The sequence below is a fragment of the Urocitellus parryii genome, chromosome 8, assembly GCF_045843805.1.
Source record: "Urocitellus parryii isolate mUroPar1 chromosome 8, mUroPar1.hap1, whole genome shotgun sequence".
NCBI classification, from domain to species: Eukaryota; Metazoa; Chordata; class Mammalia; order Rodentia; family Sciuridae; genus Urocitellus; species Urocitellus parryii.
The window spans coordinates 133,192,354-133,215,183 of NC_135538.1; the positions used below are offsets into that span (position 1 = coordinate 133,192,354).

A 22,830-nucleotide genomic window follows, 5' to 3' on the forward strand; every position below is an offset into this window, starting at 1 on the left:
TTTTCACTGAAAATAGAATAACATCAGATTTTAAAGTCCCCACGCTTACAATTCTAGGTCATTTGGTCCAGAAGTCATGGTGAGGGGGAATGATCCTTATCTTCCTGAGTTCTGCAAACTGGCATTGCAAACTGAGGTCTGCAAACCTTTATTGGCATTTCTGGCCTGTATTTCTCCTACAGATGACAGATAGCATTCTGAGGAATGTAACATATTCTGACAACTTAGGCCACCCAGAAATGGAGGCAAATTGCTTTTTTAAAAATAAAGCATTTGGAAGTTGGTACTGTAGACACACATAATAGAATTATTCCCTTAACCTCATGTTCCCACTGCTTACATCTCTCGGTTCCCTATCAATTTACCCACCTCCAGGCTCCTAATCAAGTGGATGGTGTGGCCTCCTACAGTCTATAGATTTTTTTTTTATGAACACACCAACATTCTTTGCAAATTCTTGTGCCATCCACTGTAATCTTATGGGGAGGTGTAAAAGAGCAGTAAAAATGCCTGGTACCAGCATAGATTTTTTTTAAAAGAACTACTTGCCCTAAATTTGCTTCAGGTGTTTATTTTTTAATTTCAAAAAAAATAAAAAACCACTTTTTATATTTATATTATATTCATGCAATATATATATACCCACATATACAAAATGTACAGTGATATAATACACATCACTGTAAGGGAAGAACTAGTTTGGAGAGCAGAGACAAAGGTCACAGATCAAAATTCTGCCTATTCAAGAGGAAGAGATCAGTAATCCTCTGAACAGGAGTGGAGCCATGCTTCTGGGAAGAGAACAGAAGAAACAGAGAGTTTTTAGGTCATTGCTTCAGAATCACTGTTTGCTACCACACACCAGGCCGACTGCCCACTATGGAGCTGTCTTGAATTCCTCTGAGATCTATGTTCATTCCATTCATACACAAGGAGTAAAGGAGACAGAGGAGCCTCCACTTGCATGTTCCCCTCCCTTCCCTTCATAATCTGGGCCTTCACACATACAGCATTACAGGAACAGCTTCCCAGACATTAACTATGTCCCCAGCCTCTCCTAATTCTCATAAGTAGCTATATCAGATCTCATATTTGGCTTGTGGCAAAAGACTTTTGAACTCATAGGAGAAACCAGGTAAATCAGACTGTCCCTACTTTAGTGTCCTGTGCAGTAGAAAAACTCAGGCTGAACCCCAGACCTACTAAATGAGAACCTACATTTTCACCAAAACCCAATAGAATCCTGGATAAGTTTCCTAGGGTTATCACAACAAAGCAGCACAGACTAGATGCTGGTTTAGGTAACAAAATTTTCTCAAAGTTCTCGAGGCTGGAAGTCTGAGATCAAGGTGTTGGCAGTGTTCCTTCTAAAAGCTGTGAGGAAGGATCTGTTCCATGGTTCTCCCCTAGGCATGTAGCCTTCCTGCTGTGTCTATACATGGTCTTCCCTTTCTTTTGTTCTATGTCCAAATTTTCTCTTCTTAAAAAGACAGCAGTTATACTGGATGAAAGTCCATCCTGCTGACCTTATTTAAACTTAATAACCTCTCTAAAGACCTTATGTCCAAATACAGTCACTTCCTGAGGTACTACAAACTAGGACTTCAATATATGAATGCTGGGGGACAGAACTAAGCCTACAGGGATTCAAATGTACATTAATGTTTGGGAAACAGATTTGCTCAACCCCTACCTTCTCTTCCAAGACTCATGTTCATTAATTATTGGGCTCCAAACTAGCCTTTTGCTTTAGAATAAAGGATAATGTTCTGATATATTTGCAGTCAAGTCCTTGAGATCATCTCTCAAAAGCCTCATCAATATTTGTCTGACCAACAATTCCACCTGAGACACTCTACATACAGAGGCTCTCTGAAGACAAATGTCATTCAACCATTACTATAGTTTGAGCATTCCCTCTCTGAAATCTGAGATTCTACAACTTTCGAAACTTTTAAAGCACCAACATGGTACCAAAAATCTGATGATTTAATGTATATAAAAACTGTTTCATTCATAAAATTATTATAAAATATTATATTAAATTACCTTTAAGCTGTGTGTATAAGACATTCATGAAACAATTGATTTTCATTTTCAGACCTGTGTCCCATCCACAAGACACTTTGTTGTATATAAGAAATTATTCTAAAATCAGAAAAATATCTGAAATTCTTAAGATTTCTGAATTTAAGAATTTCAGATAAGGAATATTCAACATGTAATAATCCTAAATTGGAAACTCTTCCAATGCTTTTAGGGGGATGGACTTGAGCTCAGCTAGAAACCACACAGGGACCTATTGCTCAGGGCTCATAATGGCAAGTTGGGTCACTGGGATTTTCATAGCAACACAAAGTAACCATACTCAGTTTTTTCCTACATGGGGCAGCTCCATGACCTGGTAGAACATTTAAGAGCTGAGGCTTGCTTGGAGAAAGTTAGGTTATTGGGGTCATGCCATCCAAGGGGATACTGGAAATCCACTCCCTTTCTTGCTATTTCCCACTATCATGAAGTTAATCACTTTCCTTCCCCATGTATTCTAGCAAAGCACCTAGTGAGAGTTAGAGCATGGCCTGCTCCCCCCAGGCCCTCTGTGGTCCTCCACCTCTGCTTCCTCAGGCCTGCACTGGCTGGCTCAGGCCTTGAAGGACCCTTAATTCTCGCCTCATCTGGAAGACCTGATGGTGGTGAAGACCTATGGGACCTAGCAACCTGGACTGCCAGTCTACTGCCCAAACCTGCCCTTCCCAACCTAAGCCACTGCTGAGAACTTGGGGCCTCTAGGTGGTATCAAGTGTGTGGTGTGGGGTGGCATGGCATGCCATGGCATTGCATGATGTGATGTTGTGTGTCATGTTACATAGTGGAAAAATATTTTAACCCTGGGAAAATTTAGAACTCACCCACAGATGAGGAAGTAACCAGAACTCATGTAGTTAAGAATTTGGTGTTCAAAAACTCAGTAGTAAAATAAATATTAACCCAACTTAAAACTAGGGAAAAACATTTGCATGGGCATTTCATTGAGAAAGATATTTAATAGACCAATAAGCACATGAGAAGAAGCTCGACATCATGACAAATCAGGGAAATACAATTGTGAAAGCTTTAATGAAACATCTCATCCACACCCACGAGGATAGCAACCATCAGATAATAGACATGGAGAAACTAAAACTCTCATTGCTAGTGGGCATTTAAATGTGTGCAGTAGCTTTGCAAATTAGTTTGGTAGTTCCACCAGAAGTAAATACAGAGTTATCATATGAACAAGAAATTTCAGAGTTAGGTCTATATTCAAGGTAAATTCAAGAAAATATGTCTACAAAAATTGTACACAAATGTTCATATAAACATTATTCTTAACAGATAGATGATGAAAACAACCTGATGGCCTCCCAATTGATGAATTTAAAAATAAACATATATACACTGAATATTATTATGGATATTTTTCCAACACAAAAAGGGATAAATGCCCATACCTTGAACCAACAAGGATGAACCTTGAAAATATCAGGTTAGTGAAAGAAGGCAGTAACAAAATACCTCATATTATATTATTTCTTATATGAAATACTCTCAATAGGCCAATATACAGAGAACAAAATGGGTTAGTGATTGCCAGAGATTGGCAGGGAGAAAGGAGGGACTGGAGAATAATTATAAATGAGTATCCCATTTGTTTTTGAAGTGATGTAAATGTTCTGGACTCAGATAGTGGTGACTGTTGTACAGCTCTGTGAATATTCTGAATTGTATGATTTAAAGGGGTGAATATTGTTAAACCATAATTTTGAGATGGAGAGATCTCTGAAATACATGGGTTTATCAATCTGTGCATGTTGCTAGCCTGGTGATAGGGCAAATTCCCTAAATCACTAGCAGCATTACCATGTAGCAGCTTGAAAAATGTCCACTGGATCTATTTTGTCATAAAAACTCAGGATATTTTGTCTTAAAAATTCAGGCAGCAGGAGTTGCAGATTACTTTCATTAAGTGTACAATGGATAGAGAGAAGAGGGATATGACCTGGGATAGGAAGAGAGTCAGTAGAGACATGTTTATGTAAGCTCTTGGTTGGTTGAGTCAATAAGCAGAATAAAATTGTCTTGATGGCTGATCTTAAAAATATGGGAAAATAATAAGCTGCAGTTATTTTTTTCTTTGTTGAGTTAGCTTGAAACTATCAGTTAAACTTTTATCTTTCTTTCCTCCATCCTGCTGGTAACTGAATTTAGAATGTCTCAGATTCCTTCTCTTATCAATATTATGGTATGCATATTCATCTTTTAACAAGCATTATTTATCTGTTTATTTTCATGTTTATTCATTTATTTATTTTTTGTATACAGAAATTAAAGCCAGGGACACCTAACCACTGAACCACCTACCCAGATATTTTTATTTTTAATTGAGACAGGGTCTTGCTAATTTGCTGAAGCTAGGTTTGAACTCTGGATCCTCCTACCTCTGCCTCCCTAGTTGCTGGGATTACAAGCATGTGCCAAGGAATAAAGGTGTTATTAAAAAAAAAAAAAAGGTGTTATGGCATGTAGAGCGCAAAGTTTATGAAAGCCCTCATTCTTGGGCCTAAGAAAATGGCCTGTTAATATTTTTCCTCACCATAATTCAGGCACTCAGGAGAGAAAACTAATTTTTATTAATTTGAAAATAGACAAGTATCTGCTGATGGACAAACTTTTAAGAAATGTTCCCTGCTTCAGAGGAAGAAACATTTGGTCTGTTCTCTTTCTTAGAACAACATGTCAACATGAAGTATTTCCAATTGCTTGAAGCTGGTACAAAGAGGGATGGGGAAAGTGTGGAGCTTGGATGACATGAACTACTAAACCAATGTGCTCCAGGTGGTCCCTACCTCAGAACCTGCTGATGGACACACTTGACGTCCTGAGCCATTTTGATTCAGTCTCTGTTTCTGTCACATTGCCAATGAGGAGTAGGACTGCTTATATGCCAGTTCCACAGCCTAAGCACCAAAAGTTGGAAAAGAGATCAGCTGCTCAGATTTAGGACACTGTGTTCTCTATTAGAGAGCTACACTGGTAATCATGAGTGGTGAAGAAACTGGAAAACAAAGTTGATATTTTTATTTTTGTGGTGCTGGGGATTTAGCCAGGGTCTTGTGCATATGAGGCAAGCACATTAAAACTAAGTTATATACACAGCCCTTGGAAACAACATTTAAAAAACATTGTTTTTAAATAATTTTGAGTGCATAGTAATTATGCAAAAAGTTGTAGCAATTTCATACATGCATGTAAAGTACTCTAAGTGAATCCACTCTACCTGTAACACTCTCTTGTCCCCTTTGTACTTCCCCTCACCCCTTGTCTTTCCTATTAGTCCATCTTCTACTTTCATGTCATTTAATATTATTCTCTATACTCCACATATGAAAGAAAACATCATATACTTGTTTTTCTGAAACTTGTTTTGCTTAAACATGATGTTTTACAGTTGCATTTGTTTTCCTGCAAATTACATTTCCTTCCTTTTTATGGCTAAATAAATCTCTACTGTACATATATACTTACCACATTTTTTTATTTTGATGAATTTATCTGTTAATGGGCACCTAGGCTGATTACATAACTTGGCTTTTGTGAATGGTGCTGGGACAAACAGGGGTATGCCGCTGTCTGTCTACTATGCTGACTTTGATTCCTTCACATGGACGCAGAGAAGTGTGGTATAACTGGATCATGTGGTAGGTAGAAGTACCTTTAGTTCCTGAGGTACTTACCATTTTCCACAGTGATAGGGCTAATTTACATTAGCACCAATAGCATATAAGGGAAAGGGACACATTCCATTTAGCTGAATCTCTCATTTGTATCAGGCAGGAGGCTCAGAATACAGACCTATAGAACTTCCCTCCCCTAAAATTTCAGCCTGTCATTCTGTCTTTGCTTTCTGGAAGTAGGGAAGCCCAGATTTGTAGGCTCTGTGTCCTTCCCCAGTCCCCACTGTGTTTTTCCCAGGGGACTTTGCAGACTGCCTTTGGTTGTCAGTTTCAGATTGCTTTCAGTTTCAGAAACCTCTAGAAAACATGCTTTGCCCAACCTCACCCCTGTGTCTCCCTTGGTGTTCCAATGCAAACCAGTGTGTGACAGAGGCCAGGCTAGGGAAATAGGAACAGGGGGATTAGTGACCTGACCCAAGTCACACTGGATTTCTTCCTTGGGGCAGTGAATGCTGATTGGAAGACAGGAAGTTCCACAGCCAATCAGGCCTCATAAAAGGCCTCTGAGAGTGCAGAGGCCCCAGAGTGGACCTGAGAGAGGCACAGCTGTGGATCCTGGTCCTGTGATTCAGAAGTCAGCACCAGGCTAGCAACACTGAGACCTGAGGGAGAGACTGTGTGGAAGGTGGCAGGTGAGGACTTCTCTGTGCAGGGGCTGAAGTGACAGCGGACCAAGGCATGCAAGTTCTGGAAACCCCAGGCCACCACTGGGAGAAGGGATGCCAGAGGCTGAGATGAGAAAAGACAATGTAAAAAGTCAACATAATTGCTTTGTTTTGAAACAGCTTCTTGGGAGATCATGGGGGTCAATGGTGAAGGAGGAACTTACTTAGGGCAGGTCCCTGAGAAGTGAAGCAGGGTTCCAAGAAGACAAAGATGCTGCCCAGCCTCCTGTCTTCTCTTCTTGCCTCTTGCCTGCCCCTGGCTGGCTCTGGACTTCACCATGGTTGGTGTTCATGCTCTAACACAGCTCCCACCTACTGGCCCTATTTCCTCACCTCTCCTCTCTCCTCAGGGAGTCATGGAATAACTTCTGCCTTACCTTTCACTGTGCTTTTAAATCTCCAGTATCCAGTTCAAAACCAGTGCACCATTTATTTATCTGAGATTTCCCCCTGATTGATGGAGCTCTTGCTGTTTCCTGAGCATACTTGCAGGTGCTTAGAATCAGGATGCCAGGCACCTTTCCTGCAGACAGAGGCCAGTCTTGTGGGTCCAACAATAAATGAGAAAAGGAACTACACTTAGCAGTGATGAGCCAGGGTGGGGAGGAGGGAGCTCTAGACTAGGACATCAGAGGCCTCCTGGTGCTGAGCCTAGGATAGAGGAATGAGTGATTGGAGCCTGGTGACACAGATGTTGTAGGGAGACTTTTTAAATTGGATATCAGTGTTTGCCAAAGCTCAGAGGCCATTGGGGGGATCAGGGTGAGTAGAGGTGGAGACTGTGAGAGAGGAGGACTATAGCCAGGAAGGGGGCCACGCAGGTGGGAGGCCATTTACAAAACACATTTTGAGCTTCTCCCTAGGGCCACTGGAGATTTAAGGTTGGGGTCATAGGATCAAGATAGCACTTCCCTTTCAGTATTCTGTGTGTCTATCCATCTGGGTACCTGATTGGGGGAGCCCATGTTCTGAGGCTCCCTAGCCCACTTGATTTGCATTTTAGTGAGCAGGGGCTGATTTTACTGGGGATCTCTGGGTCAGGGAGGTCAGAGGCTCTGGAGAGGAGCCAGGTAGTTCAGAGGAGGCACAGGATCACAGGGCCTAGAGTAGTGAAGTGGGATAGAATTATTTGGGAGGGGGCTGAGGGCAGGCTTGGGCATGGATTTGGGGGGATCTTTGAGAAATGGGATGTTGTCAGGGTGGTTTTCCAGGATCTAAGGCCCTCCCCTGGTGAGGGAGGGTCTCACTGCATAGAGCTGCCCCATGGTGTTTAAATCCACTGTCTCTGGCTACAAGCAGCACCTCCTTGCTCTGGCTTTGACTACTCACTCTTCTTAGTTTGACATGTCAACTTCTGTTCTCCTCTGCATGCTTTTCTGCTCTTCCTTTACTTGACAGTTTGATGTTCTACAGAGACCAGCCCCTTCCTCACATGTCTAATCCACTCCCATGGATTTCAACGGTACTCAGAAATTTTCTGAATTCACAAGAAAAAGGAAAGCCAAGCAGAGACCGCACACAGTGTCCTCATCCCCATTTCATTGTGTTTCTCTGTCTTCTTTGCCCCCAGACCCTGCATCATGGATTCTCTTTCAAAAGCAAATGGCACCTTTGCCATCCAGGTTTTGAAGATACTGTGTCAAGACAGACCTTCACAAAATGTGTTTTTTTCTCCCCTGAGCATCTCCTCTGCCTTGGGCATGTTCCTCCTGGGAGCAAAGGGGAACACCAAGGTCCAGATAGCTCGGGTAAGCTCACCTATCACTCAGGACAAGGGACTGGGCTGCAGTGCTTCTCTCTTACCCCTCCTTGAGTTTTTCCATAATTGTTGAGGAAGGAGGGGTGAGCCTGGACCATTTCAGGGAGGGGATACAGAATGAAGAGAGGTGAGGAGTTTCCTCCAGTGAGATGTTGTGGGTGTTGCTTGCAGGGGTTACTGTGTAATCTCTTTTTCATTTATAACTTTTCTTGTGAGTATTGAAAATTTATTTCTTAAAAGTGGTGATTTCTGTCTATGTTGTGTAGATAAGTGTGCTTTCTTTGAAAAAATCAATCATTGGACTCGTGAGCATTTTGTGTTTTTCCCTAAATTCCTTAGGATTTTTTTCCTCACTTTTCTAACATTATTTCCTTTGTAACATTAAAATAATTAATGTTTAATGATTTTTTGATGTAATTATTTGGTTTGGTAATATAACATTCATTTTGTTTTCTAAATTATAAGTCACATATTTAAATATTATATTAAATATTTACTTAGAATCATTCTTTAGAAGAGGAGAAACATTTTTAGTGTTTACCTTATTGAGAATCTTCAAGGTCAGTGTGGAAACTCTTTTCAACTGCTGCTGCTGGCAGAAAGAATTTACAGATGTCTCCCCAGGTACAGCCACTCCAGAACCCCCTTCTTATGCTGAAGTCTAGTTAGAGAGAGGAGCCTTCCAGTGACACCAAGACAAAAATGGACATTCTACTAAAGGCTGCGGGGCACCTCTATAGTGAAAACAATATGTGGATTGTAGATAGAACCTGAACCATGCAAGGACTCATTGACTTCATCAAGAAGTTCCTTAAACTTGTGGCCTTGGAACAGTTGTTCACTTATGGAAATCAGTCCTTTGCTCCTCCCCCAGATGAGGGATGTTTGGGCAGTGATGGTAAACTGGTCCTACAGTACTGCAAATCTCAGGCCTGGGCATGAGCCACAAAGGAAAAGCAACTTGATACTCAAAATGGCTTTTCACAGAGGAAATGGCTCCAAAAAGTTCTAATGCTTATTGTGACAAGATACTTAACAGATATGAGCTACTCAGCATGTGTCCACTGTGACTCATGTTTATGCATAAGTAAACATCTGTAGACTGAATAGACTAACAAATATATGATTTGTGTTAATACACAAATCTTTGTAAAGATTGCTGTTACATTATTCCTGTTGCTCCTGCCTATTACTACTGTTGTTCCAGATCTGCCTCCAAGGTTGAAAAGATGGAAACTTCATAAATCTCCATTACCAATTTTCAAAACAATTCAATTGTTTACTGGTAGAATTGGCACTCTGCCAATTTCTTTCATGGTAAAAACAAAAAATTTTCTTTTTGTTTTTTAACTTATTCAGTAAATTTGAGTTTGTGTGGGATATAATGGTTACATTTTTTTTCTGTTGAATTAGCTTGTCAAACCAAGTCACATTGACCTCTTAGCTGAATACCTTATATAGTCCAGTAGAGGGCAGTTCAGCTGGTACAAAAGGGTTTGGCAATTTGGTTGTACATCTTTGCCAGGTGATAAGACTTTACTTGATAATTTGTGGCTAATATCTATCCAAGTTAGCAAGCATGTTGACCAACTGGAAGACTGAGGAAATATATGTAGTTTAAGTTTAATTATGGTGGGAAATGAAAGTCATTTTTATAGGTGTTTTTCAGTGTACTCTCATTTAAGATTGAGTCCAAAATTGTGCTGCTATGTCCCTTATTTAAACAATGTCAAAAGGACTTGCTGAGAAAACCTAAAAAAAAAGACAACATGTTAATTATTTCATTGTTACATATGGGAGTTATTTCCTTAGAAACTGTTTTCAATAATTAATTAGTAGGTTAGCTTCCATGTTGTTGGCATTTTAGTTGTAGTGTTGTTGATTTTTAGTTTCCTACACTGAAGTCATTGAATATAAATTGTGTCATTTTCATACTTCAGAATCAAATAAAACTCTTCTTGTGACCTAATATGACACCTTTGCATTATAAAGTATCATATAATACACATATATTAATCTCTTTCTAGGATACTGTTTAAGAACAGATTTATTCTTCTTAATCATATTGCTGATTTTATACATTTATTTTCTTTTAAATATTATCATGCTGATTACATTCCTGTAAAATTTTTTCTTGGATTTTTAGTGTTTTTAACTGCATCTTTTGTTGAAAATAAATTATTGAGGCAAGTTATTCTCTATTTCTGATACATTTATGGTGTCTGTGGGATACAGGACTTAAGAATAGTCCCTTTTATGAACCTCTCTTGCCCCTTTTATTTATTTATTTATTTTTTATTGCTCATCTCTAAACCATGCAGAGAGCGCTGTGCAGGTACAAGAGCCATATCTTTTATTCACCAGCCTCCTGGTCCCTCTGTCCACCTACCCACCAGTGTAACTTTTCAATCAGAATCAACTTTCTTTCAAAAGAAAAATTTATTCAGTATATTAGAAAAAAAATTGCTTGCAAAATCTTGTTGAGACCAAGATCAAATTTGACAGAGTTTTGGTGATTTCCTTCACAGGCAATGTCTTTAAAGATACAGGAAGACATCCATAAGGGCTTCCAAATGCTTCTCACCCAAGTGAACAAGCCTGGCTCAAAGTACTTGCTTAGAACAGCCAATAGGCTCTTTGGAGAGAAGACCTGTGATTTCTTCTTTGTAAGTTGAATCAGCAGAACAATAAAAGTTATATTTAAAATACCTGGTGATATACAACCCTAAGAGAGACTCTAGAGACCAGGCAGAATGGCATATTTGGGAGGCTGTGGCAGGAGGATGGAGAGTCAGAGGCCATCTTGGGCAACCTGGTGACACCCTTGTCTCAAGAACAAAATTAATTGCCTTGGGACATAGCTCAGTGGTACAGCATTAGCCTAGCATGCTCAAGGCCCTGAGCTCAAACTCCAGTACTGCAAAAACAAGAAAAAAATGAACAATATTCTAGAGAATTTGAGAAACTTACAGAACATTATTTTTTAAATAAAGACCCCAATTTTATAACTTGTATTATTTCAATATTGGCAATGTCTCAAATTTTATTTATTATTTCTGGTTATTCAGGGATCTGGAAATATCTCTTTATAAACTATAATGTTTCATATCAAGTAGTTTAAGATTTGATCATGATTTTAATTTTAAGAACAGTCTAAAACTAGATTTCAGAATTTTTTGAAGCTCACTGTCATTCTATGGCCAGCATCTGAACTTTTTCTCTCCCAAGACATTTAAGGAGTCCTGTCTTCGGTCCTACAACATGGAGCTGGAGCTGCTGTCCTTTGCCAGAGCTATAGAGAAGTCCAGGAAGCATATAAATTGTTGGGTCTCAAAAGAGATGAAAGGTCAGAATTATAAACTATTTCACTCTCCTCCCAACCAACTCTGTTCTCTTCTCCTCTCTCCTCTACCTCTCCGCCTCACTGCTAATGTCACTGGTGTTGCAGAACCATCAGAGCAAAGATGCCTGGCTGAGCCTCTTGGTGTGTGTGAAGTGACACACAGAAGTCACTTAGTGACTCACAGAAGATCTGATCAATGCTCAGGTTTTCAAAACCAGAGAATTAATGCTGTCTATTCTCCTAGGACAGGAGTGACTGATACAAGTGTCAACAGAAACTTGTAGGTCAGATTTCCCATATAATAATTTACTTGACACTGGCCTGTATTGTTCACATGGCAGGTGACTATCATCTGTGGGAACAGATCAATGGCCAGATCTTCCCAAGTCATGCCCTTGGCCCTCCTCTTCATGGAGTCAGTCTGGACTTCATTCCTCCCACTTTTACATGTTAGGGTGACTTCTCCTACTTCTTCTTTCCTATCTCTCACTTAAGCACCCTTCATCAGACTTGAGAAGCCTAGACTTGAGTAGTCAGCTACAGAGCCTCTCTCAGGGCTGATCCACTCCACAGACTAAAAAAAACACCTTCCATGCAGGGTTAAAACTTACTTATTCATGTTTCAAAGTGTGACAAGTTCTAATCTTGGTCCTTAAGATCAATGATGGTTTGATGTTGAAATCATTCAGATAATTTATGCACCACTAGGAACATGCTTATTTCTGCTAACAAATGAGACCATAAAAAATAGAGGTATTCCTTTCCACTGTTTATTCATGGAATCTTTATTTCTTGTGTCCTTCTTAGGCATCAAATTAGCAGGGATGCCGTTAGTTTTTTGGAAACATACCACTTGATATCCAAGTTAAAAAGGACATACCTTCAACTACCCAAATCATCATCTGTTCCAGGGATTCCAGGTGTCAGGAGGATGCAATCATAATCTCTCTTCTGTACTTTCCAGAAACTCCTCCTAGGTTCCTGGTCTGGAGCTATTCAATTCTCTCTGCCCCAGGAATGTTGCAGGTAGCTGTACAATGTTAGAACTGGGCCTGACCACAGGGCCTTAGACCTGACACTGCTCTTACCCACAGCAGGTAATGTCAGCTCCTACCCAGCCCCTCTCTCCTTTGCTGCTTGTCTTCTTCTCCAACCTGGTGTCAAGTTTCTGCTTTGTCCCAATCTGCTTTCCTCCAGTGACTTAGAAGTCTTTCACCATCTTCAACTTGGTGGCTCTTCCAGTGCCTGTTGTCATGAATACCACTCATAGCTGGGATTTTTAACTTTTATACGTATCATCCAAACTCAGCACATTTGAAACCAGAATGTTTGGATCTCCAAGACATCATGTCATGATTATTCACTAAGGATTCATAAAAAGCAACTGAAAGTGTTTGTGCTTGTCTTGAAAGGTAAAATCCCAGAAGTGCTACCAAAGAACTCAATTGATGAGCAGGCCAGGCTGGTTCTTGTCAATGCCATCTACTTCAAAGGAACATGGGATGAGCCATTTAACAAATCATGTGTGTGCAAAATGCCTTTCATAATAAACAAGGTAGGGAGAGACTTTCAAAAATTATGCTAGTCTGATGAAGAAATTGAATAGAAAATTTAACTTTGTAAAGGCATAAATGGTTAATAATAATTTCAAACTTATCATCCCTCTTAATGAATTTTAATCTTAGTGGAAAAATGATTTGAATAAATAATACTTGCTCTCTATTATGGTTTACAACCTATTAGCATTCTAACTGCCTCTAACGAAGTCTCCTATATGTATTGGTTTAATCTCATTCTGGAAACAAAGATTTTCCTATTGACATAAGCTGCTTATATAAAAAGCTAAAAGAGGTGATATATGTATATGTGGATGTATATGAATGACACTGGGAGAATGCAAAGAAGGAATGTGACAACACATATCTTGAATCAGAATTTTTTTTAAATGTTATTTCACAATGAGAAATCAACCTCAGGTCTTGTCCATGTTAGCCAAGTTCTGTACCCCTGAGCTACTTCCCAGATTTTCCATCTATTACTTTTTAAATTAAAGTAATCTCTCATTTGAATTGTTGTTAATCATAACTTATTACTGATTCAGAATCTGCATCTTTATACCATTAAAAATGAATGGCAAAGGCCTTAATCAACTCTGAGCTATAACTTTAATTAAAACAGATATTAGACTAGTTCGCTAAATTCTCTAATCCTTTAAAATACAGGGTAATGCAATAAGGAAGCTTGTATGCAGTAACCTCCTCCCCTCTTTATAAGGCATGTTTATGATAACAATTTATTAATTTCTAGCAGTGCTAGATCACCCCAGAGTTGAGAGTTTTCTTTCTCTTTTCATGCAGTTTTAAATGCTGTGTTCATGTGGTCATTCCCCTCAGGAGGAGACAAGGCCAGTGGAGATAACTTGGCAGAAAGCCAATTTTAACTACATCTACATCAGTGAGGCCCAGACACAGTTGTTGGAGCTGCCCTATGCTGGCAAGACGCTGAGCATGATTATCCTGCTCCCAGATGAGGACGTGGACCTCAGGGTGGTGAGTTAGGAGGGGCTGCACTCCTTTGAACTCACAATTTCTATGGGAAGAATTGGGTACATCCTGTGCCTTTCTTTCACAGTATCTCCAACCCAAGAGCCCAAATGTCCCAGCCCTGTCCTCCTTGCTTCCTTGTGATATGATCCTTATAGAAAGAGAGCCAACCGTCTTCTCAAGAGTGGCAGTGCACTGTGATGACCGAAAGGGTCTCTGTGAGCAGAGCAGCTCCCATGGGCTTTCCCTCTCTCCAGGTCCCTAACTGTGAGGATGAATTTCCACAAACAGTGCCACATTCCACTTTAGGCAGATGTCCCTGTCCTGGAGAGGCTCACACTGAGAGCTCTTCCAGTCTCTTGAGCTTGCCAGCAATGGTTCATTGTGTTGAAACTAAGCTTCATTCAAACCAACAAATACCACAAGAAAAGCACCACTGACTGGGCATAAATGTTTTTCAGAAATAAATATGTTTTGTTTGTGGATGGATAAGGAGGGGCAGCCACATGGAAATCACATATGGGATAGCGTGTGGGATGGTGGACAAGTCAGAGCCCTCACAAGCTTCTGGGCAGCTGAAGGCACTGCTCATCTTGTGCGGATATTCATGGAAATGTCTGTGTGTCCACCGATACCCACCATAGTCTGACTATGAACCTGTGATTCCGGTCTTTCAGGTGGAAAATAGCCTTACTTTTGAGAAATTCCTAGACTGGACCAAGGCAGCATCTTTGCAGAATATTGAAGTGAAAGTTTTAATTCCAAGATTTAAACTGCAGGGGGATTACAATATGCAGTCTGTGCTTCAGCATCTGGGAATGGTTGATGTCTTCCAAGAGGGCCAGGCTGACTTGTCTGCAATGTCAACTGAGACAGACCTGTGTCTGTCCAAGTTTGTGCACAACAGTGTCTTGGAAATAAATGATGAAGGCACTGAGGCTGTGTCGGGCTCAGACATATATGATGAAGAATTCAGCTTTTCATATTTACCATTTTTCCATGCTAACCACCCCTTCCTTTTCTTCATCAGGCATAATGAAACCAACACTCTTCTATTCTGTGGCAGGTTCTCATGTCCCTGAGGGTTGTAATTCCTCTCCATGGGGAATTTCCCTCTTCTATGTCCCCAAGTTTTCACTACAGTTCATAAGGATGGGCCTTTAGGTGACCACCAAGTAGGAAGATGAGGGCAGGGTCCTAAGCCTTCTGAACAACTTGCCAGTGAGATCTCATGATGCACACACTCAGCTGTCACCACACTGCCCACTCACTGTACCACAGAACCAGGTCATGGCCAATAGGCTGTCCTGATTCCCTGTTGTATTAGGATGAGTGCAGTACAGATGCCTAAGATAGCTTGCAAACTTTTCCCAGATGGCCCTGAACACATTTCCCAGTCATTTCACATGCAATTCCTTCTACTTATCCTGTGCTTTCCTGTATTTTACACTTGTCACACACCTACCTTAGCTGAATGCCACAATAGTAATAAATGCTGGTATATACTGTTACTATTATTCAAGTTTAAAGAACAACAAGTTTTAGTCTGGAGGTGTGTCTCAGTGGTAGAGCACTTGCCTAGCATATGTGAGGCACTAGGTTTGACCCTGAGCAGCACATAAAAATTAAAATAAATAAAATAAAGACATTGTGTTCATCTACAATGAAAAACCACTTTAATACACATTTTAGTTTTGTCTATCTTTGGCATTCACCCTTCATCATTCAGCACATATATGCTAAGAATTGTAATAGATAATAGGGACACAACAGGACAGAGTCATGGTCCTTTGATATCTGCTCTTTAATGTGTGTTCCCAATTTATATAGAGTTTATGACAACCAGATTGGACAGTTGAATGGCTTTGAACTACCATATACCCCCCTTGCAGCTAGGACACCTTGCCTGGTGGTATTGCATTTCCCTACCTCCAGCCCAAAGAGTTAAAAGCCATTAGCCTTTAATGTTCAGTTCAACTGTCATCTTCTTCAAGACGTTACATCTTTGAACTTTCACAATAACTGCCCATGATAGTTGCATTGCTCATTTATTAATCATTTTTATTATTAATCTTTTGACTAGGCCTTAAATCTCCAGGATTTGTGATTATATTCTACTTATCTTCATGTTATAGTACACTAATAAATAATTTGATCATATAACCACTGTAGTGTTTTTTTAGTTGTTGAATATCACCAAGTTTGTTGTTTCTTTTAGACATTTTTATCCCAATGACATTCACATGTACACAGTCCAGTGCCATCTAATACATGGCTCAAAGATGTTGTGCAACCATAAGCTTTACTGTGTACCCAAAGGTTTTCATTGCCTCCAAGAAAAACCCAAGTTCGCTAAGCAGTGAATTCTCATCCCCTCCTCCCTCTAGGCCCTGGCAACCATGAATCTGCTTTTTTGTGTCCATGGATTTACCTGTTCTGCATATTTCATGTAAATTGAATCATAAAATATATTACCTTTTGTGTCTGGCTTCTTCACTTAGTGTGATGTGTTCTAGGTTGAGTCTTATTGTGGCATGTATCAGTATTTTATTCCTTTTTATGACTGAATAATATTCCAGTACCTGAATATGACACAATTGTTTTATTCACTCATCCATTGATGGAAATTTGGATTTTTACTCCCTTGTGGTTGTTTTTAATAGTCCTGCTATGAAACTGCATGTATGTGAATTTGCTTGAATAACTATTTACACTGTTCTGTGTATATACAGATTTAGCAATAGAATTGTTATTCATAAGATAATTTTATTTAACTTTTTGAAGACTCACCAACCACAGTGGCTGAACCATGTCACATCCCTATGATCAATGTATGAGATTCCAATTTCTCTGTATACCTTTATTTAAAAATCGCGAACATACTAATGGTGATACTTTCCATGGTGTCAGATGCTCTGCCTCATCCCAGGTCCAGTGCCCTGGAGCTGGCCAACCATGGATGGAGACTCTGCAACTGTGAGCCAAAAGGAAATCTCCTTCTCCTGGTCATTCTGGTCAGATGTTTTGGCCACAGCAATGAAGAGCTGAATAACACAAAGGCCCACAGCTGATTGAAAAATGCCTAGAATAAGTGGTCCAGCTACATTCCTGCTAGAGGTAGACCTCTCTCTGGTGATCATAATTGATAGTTTTCCATTGATTTTAGTATAAAGATTAAGCTCCCTTTTGAGAGCTCACCAGGTAGTTTCTGATATAACCTTTTCTCCTGTCCCTCTTTGCCATTTCTCAATGTCAATCCTTCACTCCAGCCTTATAGAATTATTTGCAGTTTCTGACTATTCCACGCTCTGCCTTTTCTTTGGGGCTATACAGTTATGACCAATGATAGTTAGCTTCCCATTACTGTGACAGAGTACTTGTGATAATCAACACAAAAAGAGGAACCACTTATCCTAGGTCAGAGTTTCAGAGGTTTCAGGCTTGGTTGGCCTCTTTGGTTGCTCTTGGGCCTGTGTCAGGACAGTTCATCATGGTGGCAGTAAGGGATGGAGCAAAGATGCTCACTCACTGTGGCCTGGAGAGCAATGGAGGAGGTGAGTGGTGTCCTGAATATTCCCTTCCAAGACACACCACCCATGGCTTAACTTCCTCCACTAGGCCCCACCTCCAAAAGTTCCCCCATCTCTCAGGAGCCCCTCAGGCTGGTGAATACACTTTCAACTCAAGCACCTCTGGGAACATCCCAGATCCAAACTACAGTGCCATCTTCTTATAAAACCCTTCCTTGAGATGTGGCTCAAGTGGTAGCATGCCTGCCTAGCATGCATGGGGCGCTGGGTTCAATCCTCAGCACCACATAAAAATAAAATAAATATGTTGTGTCCAACAAAAGCTAAAAAATAAATATTAAAAAATTCTCTCTCTCTCTCTCTCTCTCTCTCAAAAAAAAAAAAAAAAAAAAACCAAATAAACAAACAAACAAAAACCTTCCTTTCCAGTAATCCTCTCCCACCACCTCCCTGCCCAGCCCCCTCACTGGCTAAGCTTCACTGGTCCTTTCCAGGGTTAAAGACTCCCACTGTGTGCTTAATTATTTTGCAGTAGAAGTATTTAGCACAAGGCAGGGCAGGGGAGGTTGAGAGCAGCTTTATCCTATTATACACACAGGTCTTCTACAAAGGGCACTAAAGCTTCCCAGCAGGTGGTAGGCATTTCCCATTGGCCAAATAGAGTGTGTTCCTCTGGTTCTCTGTGATGGAGAAGGAAGAGGTCCTGCTGGAGGGTGGCTGCTGGTTCTAATCTCCTTTATTAGGGGTTCTCTCACCTTCCAGAGTGGTTAAGGCCTTTGCCTTGTTGGACAAGGTGTGGTCTCCAGGAGCCAGCAGGAGTGGTCACTGAGGGCCTGGTCTGCGTGGCTCCACTCCCTAACATGTGAGTGATCTCTTGGGCATCCACACACCTTCTTGGACCCTGCAAGCCCTGGCCAGCCACTGTGGAATGAGCGCCATCCACGCCCTTCCTGCTACCTCCTGAAGGCACCAGGTCCTCAGCATCTGCTTTGGCTGGGATGGGCAGGAGTGGGCTAGGAGACCAGCAGCCCACAGGGTCCTGGGTCCTGGGTAAGACCAGTCACCACCACCATCAAGTTATCCAGGGAGGGTGGGGGGGAGGAAGGGGAGGGAGGGGGAGGGGAGTCTTGCCCATCCTTCAGGGCCTTGGCCAGCCTCAGTTTTCAGCCTCCCTTCCTTGTCCCTGCCCTGCTCACCCATCATGGCTGACTAGCTACTTGACACCCTAGTCCCTGGGCTTGTCTTTTCCTTTCAATGTTCTAGGCAACTGGTTTCTAAATCAGTGAAATCTGGGGCTGGGGATGTGGCTCAAGCGGTAGCGCGCCGTGCCTGGCATGCGTGCGGCCCGGGTTCGATCCTCAGCACCACATACCAACAAGGATGTTGTGTCCGCCGAGAACTAAAAAATAAATATTAAAAATTCTCTCTCTCTCTCTCTCTCTCTCTCTCTCTCTCTCTCTCTCTCTTCCCTCTCTCACTCTCTCTTAAAAAAAAAAAATCAGTGAAATCATCCCCCCTTTTACTGAATCCACTTTCTTCTCTTGCTCCCCAAGCTCCATCTATGTCCCTTTCATTAAGGATCTTCCTTCCCTCACCCCTGAGGGAACCAGCTGGGGAGACCCATCACCTTTATCTTCTGGTCTCTGTCTTAACTGCAGCTTCTGGTAAGTGGTGGTTCATGTCCATTTACTTTCTTCAGAGCCTCTCTTCCTGTGCTCTCTTCTGAGTCCAACCCTGGCTCCCTCTTGCCCTTGGCCATGGTCTTCTAAGAACATTCTCTTCTGTCCCCCACTCCCCTCATAACATAAGCAGCTGGTTCTCAGATTCTAGGTCTCTTTGTCTTTACCCTTTTCTGATTAATCAGAGGCAGACAGAAGAATATCTGGGCATTTGTGAGATCAGAGCCTACACTAAGTACTCAGGCAGAAGAAATTCTCTTTTCGGGGTCTTTCCATGGAAGATCCTTTGATTTTTGGTGCCAGATCCTACCTTATGGCATGTCATACTCTGAGATATTGGGATATCTTGTGTGTCCCTGATGTGATCTTGAAGTGCATTCTGGCTTAATGTCTTCATTTTTTGTGTTGTTATTTTAACATCACAATATTGTTTATTATGTAAACTTTTTAATAAAACAAAAATACAGCAACATAATATATGGATGCGACTAAGTACAAAATAGCAACTTTTTTTTCTCTTTAAGAGACCACGATGCCCAATGCTAGTAAAACAAAAAGACCCATTATAGACAGAAACAGGTCGGTGATTAGCTTCACAATTTGCCTAGAAATGATCTATAAATGAATTTTCCACTGGCTACTTACAATAAAATATAAAGAGAGAGTTAAAGGAAAATTTCTTTGTTGGTTCCTATCAAATGAAAGGTGCTATATTCTATTTTAGCAGGGCCAGTATATGGAAAATAAGGAAATTAAATGTTATTACAAAAATGAAGCATTTAAGAGATTCTGGCTAAAGAGGGCACTAAATGAGAGTAACATGTATGCAAAGAATCCAAAACAAAAAGCAGTTGTTACTAAAAAGCTCTTGGTGCATTGTGAGGATACTGGGTTTTTTCCATGTGTATTTTTAAACAATGGAAGTGTCAAAAATTAGGGTCAACTGTGTTAGACTTAATTACATTTTTGCATAGGCTACAATGAATGGTACTGTATTATAATTATCCTAGAGAAGCATAGTTTGCATCATTTTATGACAATTTATTCTTGATAAAAACCTTCCGGAGTCCCTTTATTTTGGAATATCCTGTAAACAATTAGACCACCAGAGCATGATTGTACAACAGTACAATGTTCTGTTGAATTACATTGAAAAGATCTTTTGAATAAAAAATTTCAAAAGGAAAAGAAAATATAGAAAGTTACTTAGAGCTGTAACTTTCTAAGTACACAATCCACTACCCAATTCAAGCCATCTTAATCTCCATCAACAATAACAACAACAACAACAAATTTTTGTCTGCTGTTAAATTCATCATTATGGAGAAAAGTGGTACAAATTGGTCAAATGGAGCCCACAAACACTGATGTCCAATCTTGCATATTGGCAACTTACACATAACAGGAGGTCAATAGAGAGTTTAAAAGATCTTTCTTTCTTGTTTCTTTTCAAGGTCCCTGAGGAGTTATGTTGCTCTAAAGTACGTTGTTGAGCTTCCCAGTTTGCTTTCTCCTTCACAAACTGACACCATTTCCTCTCTAGTTCCTTATGTTGGGCTTCCAAATTCTTTTTCATTGGCTCATGCCATCACTATACATCGGCTTCAAAGTCCTTCAGTGTTTTAACTTTTTCTTGACTTTCATCTCAAACACCTGCTTTATCTCCATTTCCACCTTCTTCATCTTGGCTACATGCTCCCTCCTTTCTCCTTCCCTTTGTGCCAGAGAGCTCTTCATAAGCTGCCCTTTATTCTTGTTTTATCAACTCCATTGTAAGTTCTAGCTGCAAGTATTGTGTTTCTGTCATTCTCATCGTGTACATTATTAGTAACATTTTTCAAGTCCTGCATCTATGTTCTTATCAACATATTTCTTAGTATTGTAAAATCAAACTGCTCACCATTTCCAACTTCAGCCACACTCCAAGGATATGCTGCCTCCTTCTGACCCTTTTGCCATTAACTTCACTAATAGTATTACTGCCTCCCACAGCAAGAATTAAATGGTTCTTTATTCTTTTAGCTGGCTTATTTTCTTCCTCATCATCTGTTTCTGGAAATTCATATGTTTTGATTTCATGTTCCTGAATTTCTTTCATTATCTGTTTTTTAAACTTTTGGCATTCCTCAGTGGGAGTGTGTCTGCTTTGGAAGTAAGTGGAATGCTATTCACTTTTTCATGCAAACACTTCATAAACTCAGAATCCAGTTTTGAAGGAGCAAGGAAGTGTAACCATACTATACTTCTGTTATCAGGATCTGATGTCTGTTCACTAACATTCTGCATTTAGGTAATCCTCATATTTACTATCAATGTCACCAATAACAGGCTGCCAGCAATGACTATTGTCCATGGCATCTCCAAGCCCTGGGGTATCAACTATTGTGAACAGCAACTGAGCACTACCTACTTTGATTAAAACTTTGGGTTGTTCCACCAGCAGTCTGGATACTCAGGAAAATACAAATCTGTGAGGAATGATGAGTTGATTAATCTTTATTTTCCCAGTCCAGATTCACCTACTACCATAAGTGAATTCAGACCCTCTCTTCTCTGAGTTTCCGTAAACATGATTTGGGAGATTGGCAAATCCCACATAGCCTTCAAGGTTCTTCATTTGAGCTACTCCCTAGTTGTGGATAGTTGGGCCTCTTTGTATGTGCCTTCAACAGTATCTCTAATGCTTACTTTATTTTATTTGTCTATGAAAATCCTGGAGACATGGGGGAATATTCGTTGGGGTATGAGGGTGGGGGTTTTTATCTATTAGTTTGGATCTGTGTTTTGATAGGGGCTAAGAGATGTATTTGATGGCTGCAGTGACAGTCCTGTTATTTCACCTACTCTGGCCCCAGCACCCAAGAGCCCTCTCACAAAATGAGTTCTGGAGATAACATTGAACACATCCTAATCGAACATTCACCCAGGTTAATTGCCCCTGGAATTCCTAGGGCTAGGATATACCCAGCTGTTTTATTTTTGACAGATTTTTTTCCCCCAGAATTATTTTATATTGAGCTCACCTTCTATTTTATGGCCCTTCTTATCATGAATTTATTGTAGTGTTATGCACACTTAAGTGATAATCTTGTTTGACCAGCATGCCTAAGTTGAAACATTTCTATGTGCCCTTCAAAATTATTTGTGTGTGTGTGTGTGTGTGTGTGTGTGTGTGTGTGTGTGTAACTGGGGATTAAACCCAATGGTGCTTTACCACTGAGCTACATCCTCAGGTTTTTTAAAATTTTATTTGAGACAAGGTCTCTCACTAAGTTGCCCAAACTGACCTCCAACTTAGGATCCTCTGGCCTCAGCCTCATGAGTTGTGGGGATTACATATGTGGTCCACCACTCGAGGTTTGAAATGATTTCTAAACTGCAATCTTAAGCATAACATGTAAAAGCTTTTGGCTTTATAGCTGTCTATCTATATTTATCTCTTTGGATTTCTGTTTATACTAAGATAGGAAGTTATTTGTGTTGCTTGGAGGTTTTTGGGGTTTTGGTTTTTAATCTCAGCCCACTTGCAAAATGCAA

General features: G+C 40.4%; 1 protein-coding gene and 1 pseudogene across 1 annotated transcript; one reads left to right on the forward strand and one right to left on the reverse strand.

The window, feature by feature from the left end:
• Nucleotides 1–8,019: 8,019 nt before the first annotated feature.
• On the forward strand, nt 8,020–15,166 carry LOC144256730 (serpin B9-like). The gene is made up of 6 exons (XM_077802196.1): nt 8,020–8,187; nt 10,727–10,864; nt 11,427–11,544; nt 12,954–13,096; nt 13,935–14,090; nt 14,762–15,166. Exons 1-6 carry the CDS (start codon nt 8,020–8,022, stop codon nt 15,164–15,166), a joined length of 1,128 nt encoding a protein of 375 aa, XP_077658322.1.
• Nucleotides 15,167–16,990: 1,824 nt separating this feature from the next.
• On the reverse strand, nt 16,991–21,931 carry LOC144256501 (septin-7 pseudogene; annotated as a pseudogene).
• Between the last annotated feature and the right edge of the window lie 899 nt (nt 21,932–22,830).